This window comes from Odocoileus virginianus, chromosome X (assembly GCF_023699985.2).
Source record: "Odocoileus virginianus isolate 20LAN1187 ecotype Illinois chromosome X, Ovbor_1.2, whole genome shotgun sequence".
Taxonomy (NCBI): Eukaryota; Metazoa; Chordata; class Mammalia; order Artiodactyla; family Cervidae; genus Odocoileus; species Odocoileus virginianus.
The window spans coordinates 15,144,158-15,151,025 of record NC_069708.1 but is presented as its reverse complement, the minus strand read 5'-3'; the positions used below and the strand labels follow the sequence as shown (position 1 = coordinate 15,151,025).

Below are 6,868 nucleotides of genomic sequence, written 5' to 3'. Positions count from 1 at the left end.
GAACACTAGAGTAGGTAGCCTTTCCCTTCTCCAGGGGATCTTTCCAACCCATGGATCGAACCCGGGTCTCCCACATTGCAGGCAGATTCTTTACCAGCTGAGCCACAAAGGAAGACCTTGGGATGCCTGACTCATTCTGTATTGAACAGTTTGGATATTCAGACCACAGTATGTGGGGGTGGGTGCTGTGTACACACAAAAGCAAAATCCCAATGCACAGGAATCAGCATCTCCCTCAACACCCTGTTTACAGCTATACATGCACAGACCCACTGTGCCTACCAGCCAGGACCAATTGCATTTGTGCAGGTCTGTGCTGCCTTTCAGACAGGTTTTGAAAAGAGTAGCCTGGAGTATTTCTGAATACAGTGATGAAAGTTGTTTTTTCCCCCTTACATACCGGAGGGTTTTCCTATAGCCTTGAATATCAGCTTTTGAATCCCTGAAAGCTCTTACCACACAATACAGTTTTTTTTTTATTTAAAGAGTACAGTATCAGGAAATTCTTTTTCTGAGATGAATAATATAGTTTTAAAGTGATTGCAGAGTTCCTGAAGTTAGTAGGACTTTGGAGAATACAGGACAACTTGAACCTAAGGTGCTTAAGACCATTGTAAAAGTTTTACGGTTCTTTCATGCTTTTGCTTTTGTGTTTTAAAATGTTTGGAAAGACCTTGAGGGAGAGAAGAGGAAGCAAAACGTTATCAGAAGAGGGAAAAAAAAATCTTGTGAATGCTACCTGGAGGGGAAAATGTGAAACTGGATCTGAATTTCCTTTTTGTTTTTGAGAAGTATGTTACTGCCTATGAAATATGAGGCCTGTGAAGGACAAAATGTTTCAAAGTCACTCTTTTGGAACAGCCCCCAAATTCCACATGTGGGATGTTTTTGTCACGTGACTGAACAACTTGTAACTGACAGTGAAAGCTCTAGAGTCCCCTTTTCTGCACTCAGAAATCTCAGACTTCCAATTACCTATCACCTATCACTTATTATGGGGTTCCCAGGTGGCTCAGTGGTAAAGAATCTGCCTGCCAGTGCAGGAGACACAAGAGATTAAGGTTCAATCCCTGGGTCAGGAAGATTCCCTGGAGGAGGAAATGGCAAACCACTCCAGTATTCTTGCCTGGAGAATCCCCATGGATAGAGGAGCCTAGCAGGCTACAGTCCATGGGGTCACAAAGGGTCAGAAACGGCTGAGGATGCACATAGTAGCACTAGCCTATCACTTATTATTCATTCTGTAAAAATTGTGGTAATATCTACGATCTACCAGGTACAGCATCATGTTGTGAAGACGAAGATAATGGTGAGAAATCCAGTGTACACAGATAACAGACATAATGGCCACAACTCTGACTGCTGCCAGAGACAATAGGAGAGGCCATGAAAACAAGGAAGGCTGATATGCTTTGGAGGTCAGGAAACAGGTACCTGTAAGGCAGTCAGGACTGAGGTGAAATGTCAAAGGACATTCCAGGTTGTGGAAAGAACCTAGGGAGAAACTTTGGGATATGAAGGAAGGAAGGGGACTGCTCCTGGAACTAAAAGGTGGGGAGGAAAAGAGGTAGAGGTAGGGTGGAGAGAAATGGCAGGGAGAGGGCTCCAAATTGGTATCACAGCCCCTCATAGAGCCGCTTTTCCACCTCTTCTGGATTTCTGACTTTACGTTAAAAGAAAAAGGAACACCAATAAACGGTTTGAAAGAGAGATGTGACAAGATTTGATGGTGTTTCTAAAAATCCACACTGAATCTAAAGTAAATGAGAAGTTGGAAGCCAGCAGGAGACCTGATGGGGTGAGCAATGGGGGCTAGTTCAAAGGCTGTGGCTGTAACCCTGACCAGAGATGGTAGTGGCAGAAGAGATAGAATTGGAGTTTCTTGAAATATTAATAGTTAAGCCAGTAGCGAAGGACCAGATGGGAGAGGAAGCAATACGTGATCAGGGAAGATGTTGGGGTGGGCAGGAAAGGAGGATGCAGCGAAGTTACCCATGGTACCCGTGAGTGGCTGGGCATCCGGACCATTAATCGCGGGGCTGGTCAGAAGGGTTTGTGGAGGTGTGTAGGTACAGGGAAAGGGAGGGGTGGGTGGCAACAGGAGAGAGGGGCAGGGGTCGTGTTTGTGGGGGAGGGGTGGAAGTGAATGGCCCCTCTAGCACCTAGGCCTCCAGTCTTTCCAACCAAAGGAGTGGCTTTGAAACTTTGGACCGTGTCCCCCAGGGAGAAATACATTCTACACAGTCCGCCTGCACACAGACAGGGGATAGAGAAATTCACAAGACAGTGTTTCCAGTTTCATGCACAATGAAGGTAGATTTCCTATTTTGTGTGTTAGTGGTTCAGTCATGTCCAACTCTTTGCGACCCCATGGGCTATGTAGCCCACCAGGCTCCTCTGTCCATGGCATTCTCCAGGCAAGAATACTGGAGTGGGTTGCCATGCCCTTCTCCAGATTTCCTAATCTTACACTTTAAAAAAAAAAGAGGTCAGCTTGGGCATCCCCCCCACTCTCCCACCCCCTTCCCCTAGGCGATGACAGCGGTGCTGACGGAGGTGCTGACGGAGGTGCTGAGGGCGGTGCTGACGGAGGTGCTGACTGCGGTGCTGATGGCTGTCCCGACCATTGTGGCGTCACCCGCGGGGTACTTTATGACGCACGAGCTGGAACTAGGCCTTTAGGGCAGTCGGCACAGTCCGGCAGCCAGACAGAGTAGCAGTTTGTGCCTGAAGCTCAGCGGGCAGCTGCGGCGACCCAACACTCAGCGGAGGCCCTTCACTCTCCGAAGATGTCAGCCTCTCGCCGGCCCATCAAGGGTATCCTGAAAAACAAAGGTTCCACCACTTCCTCAGTCGCAGGCTCGGCCCAGCAGTCTGGTGGACCACTCCAGGTGGCCCGTAGAAAGAAGTCTCAGAAGTGGGACGAGTCGAACATCTTGGCGACCTACCATCAAGAGTACAGAGACAACGATTTCATGAGGATGAATGAGCCCAGCACTTCCCAGTTCGGTCTGCAGGACTACGGGGAAGAAACTGAAGAGGATGAAACCACGACCATCGACAACTTAGCCAAGAGATTATCCTCTATCTATACCTTCGATTCCAACTATCCAGTGCGGGAGCCAGAATTGGATGGAGCGCACAGCAGCAATATCTACCCTGACAGGCAAGAGAAACGTCGGCTGTTCGAACTGAAGAGGAAACTTCACTGCAGCGAAGGAAAGAACATCAAATTCGCCCGACTATTGATTTCCAGAGATGATCTGCATGACTACGAGGATGATAAATATGAAAAAAGTTCGCTTGTCACCAGCCACGGCAAGACTACCACCCAGGAAGAAGCCGAGCAAGGCACCACCAGCGACAAAGGCCTGCAGACAAAGACCTGCTGCTACGACAATTATGATGATGAAGACGACGACGACGAGTAGACCGCATTTGCTGAGTAGATAACGCTCGATCCACGCTGCAGTTGTTGGATCCACAACTTGTTCCCGTAATTTGCAACTTATTGTTTGGTGCAGCTCGTGCAAGTACTGAAATATTAGCAGTTACATTGCACTGGGATAATTCAATGGTAAACATAGTAAATAAGAGCTTAATTGGAAAAATCTCTGCTTGGTACTCTGGTTCTTTGCCGTAAATACCGATTCTGATATTCGTCTAAAACCCCATTACTTTGAGAAAATTGTTTGTTAACGTACATGTACATAGTATATAGCTTTTGATGTGTTAAAGTTTTAAAAAGGGTGGGGTGGGGGGACTAATTTATATTCACTTCTAGACATACTAGCTTTAATAGAAACGGTTTTGTTACAAAGGGAAAATGCGATTGGTACGGTGGGTTATGTAGTCTGATGAATATTCAGGCTGCAAAACACTTGTCTTCAGGGTGATCAGCCTGTTTGAGAGTGAATATATTATAAGAGTTATTGTTGCATTTTAGCTTTAAATTTTATCTTAATTTGCTTTCAGTGTTTACAATAAAATGACTAAATGTTTTCTTGTTAAAAAATGTCTTTTTCCCATGAATTATCAGGTTAAAATTGTCCCAATATTCTACTCTGTCTTTGTGCACTATATCAGCAGATTTGATATCAATTATCCTTGAAAGTCTAATGTTATCTCAGTGGTCCCTTCTCCAGACCTGTCTTGCCCTCTCCTCTCCACTCTTTATTTCCTCATCCCCAGGAAGTCTTGCCCTCTCACCCTTTGTTCCCTCATGCCCCGGGAGGACTGAGGAAACAAAGGGTGGAGAGAGTAAGACAGGTCTGAGAAGGAACCACTGAGATAATATTAGACTTTTAAGAATAACTGATATCAAATCTGCCTGTATAGTGCACACAGGCAGAGTAGACATTGGAACAATTTTAACCTGATAATTCATGGGAAAAGGACTATTTTTTAATAAGAAAACATTTAGTCATTTTCTTGTAAACACTGAAAGCAAAGATAACATTCACTTTCACTTTTCTGGGGCATACACAGCACATTTTTTATGGAGTCTCATAGATGGTCAAAACATTAGAAATGCTTCCTTCTCTCAAATATTCTTTCATTTGTTGCCACAGTGTCACTTCTGTTTCAACCATCATGGCTCCTTCAGTGTTCTAAGATGTAGAGAAAATAGACTGCATAGCAGAAGTGTAATAGTCAGGAAATAGAATTCAGTTGCTAAATTTCTGCACCTTTTTGTTTTACAGCCTGCTAAATAATTTGCTATTATTAGTTCATCGTTTGTTCTAATTACCTTTTAGAGAACAACTGAGGGTTTTTTTTTCACAACAGACTCCTGTGCAACCAGTGACATGATTACAGTCCCAGAATGTACGTGGACAGAAGACAATTCAAAGGTTTCATGTGTGTGTGTATTTCCTTTTTTCTCTTTGAAACATTACTGAGGTAATTGTGGGTTCACATGCCGTTGTGAGAAATAATACAGAGAGAGCCTGTGTACCCTTCACCCGGATTCCCCCTGGTAACATATTGCAAAACTAGTACAACGTCACAACAAGATATTGACATCATCACTACAATCAAGATACAGAACATTCCATCACAGCAAGAATCCCTCAGGTTGCCCTTTTGTAGCCACGTGGTCTCCATTTCTATAATGTTGTCATTTCAAGAATGTTATATAAATGAAAACATATAGCATGTAATCTTTTGGGATATACCAGATTTTCTAGCCTTTTATCCATTCAAGGACATATGGACTAGTTCCAGGTTTTGGTATTATAAATGAAGCTGCTATGAACATTCATGTACAGGTTTTTGTGTGAACATAAGTTTTCACTTCTCTGGGATAAATGCCCAGGAGTGCAATTGCTGGCTTGCATGGTAGTTGCAGTTTCCTAAGAAACTGCCAAATTGTTTTACAGAGTGACTGTGCCATTTTACATTCCCACCAGCACCCAGCAACGTGTGAGCATTCCAGTTTCTCTGCATCCTCACCAGCATTTGGTGTTATCTCTATTTTTTATTTGTCATTTTTATATATGTGTATTGGTGTCTTAATTTGCCTTTTGCTAATAGCTAATGATGTTGAACATCTTTCCATATACTTATTTGCAATCTGTAGATTCTCTTCAGTGAAATGCTTTCTGCTCATTTTCTATTTTGATTATTTTACTATTCAGCTTTGAGAGTTCTTTGCAATTTTTTTTCACAATTGGTAGCTTCTTATCCTCTTATAGACACTTTTGCAAAGCAAAAGATTTTGATTTTGATTTGATTCACTTTATCAAGTTTTCCTTTTCTTTGTGGTGATTTTGGTACCCTTGTCAAATGTAATCTAGAAAGATTTTTTTTTCCATATGATGATTTCCTAATTAAGTGACATGGTATTAGGATGCATAGAAAATAGACCTTTATTATTTAAGTTTGATTTTCCTTTTGAAAAAGGTATCTGAGAATGTTCAGTTCCAGTTTCAACTTTTTATCAACATCACCTCCTCTGCTTAACTCCTTTGATGTCACCATTTGTTCACTCATTTTAAAGTATGAAATTCAGCCAGGCTGGCTATTTAAAACCTGGGACAGAAAATGGTATAAATGAATTGCTAAAAAAGAGTAACTTTCACTTGAAGGCCAAAGCAAATCCATTTTCCCCCTAGATTTTGAAATTGCTTCCATTGTTTCCCCTCTACATTAGTACACTAAATAACATGCTATAATAAGGCAGAGTATTATTTTTAATAAATGATAGTCAAGAGTCACTAAATTGGTTCCTTTAAATTACAACTTCAATTTGACAAACACTGAACTCAAAGGATCAGAATTTTTTCTCTTAAAGGATTTTGTTCTGGGAGTAACACTGTAGGTACTTATCAACCCTTCACACCTTAGAGTAAATGAAGAACATGGTATGAATATTGATGAAAGGGATGGGATTATAAAAGTGAGAGAAAGAAGTGCCCAGAAGTGAAGAGCTGGGAAGGGAAGGGGTAAAATAAGAAAAAAAAAGTGGAGATTTAAGCTCACTAGCTTTAAAAGTTATGACTCGCTCTCAATGAGTCATTAACTCTGAACTGTCATCAAGAGGACACAAAATCTTAGTGAAGAAGTGATGAGGAAAAGAAGAGTTCTCCACTCAGCCAAATAATTAAAGCAATACTATTACCACTGCCACTACTACTAATCACCATTTATTGAGCATATGCAGTGTATCAGACATGGTACCAGGGCTTTGAAAGCTTTATCTCTTTCAGTGATGCCAATGATCCTTTGAAACAGTATTTTACCCATTTGAGAAATGAGAAAATTTCAAATAAAAAGCATTGCATAATTGGCCCAAATGTATAGCTGCTAGGTGGTAGAATCAGGGTTCATACCCAGACCTGTCTGGCTGACTCAGGCATGATGTTTT

General features: G+C 42.1%; 1 protein-coding gene across 1 annotated transcript; it reads left to right on the top strand.

The window, feature by feature from the left end:
• The first annotated feature begins 2,609 nt into the window (after positions 1–2,609).
• PPP1R2C (PPP1R2 family member C) lies at positions 2,610–3,611 on the top strand. Its single transcript, XM_070461882.1, has one exon. The coding sequence runs from the start codon at positions 2,790–2,792 to the stop codon at positions 3,429–3,431; it is 642 nt and encodes a 213-aa protein (XP_070317983.1). The 5' UTR covers positions 2,610–2,789; the 3' UTR covers positions 3,432–3,611.
• Positions 3,612–6,868: the final 3,257 nt, after the last annotated feature.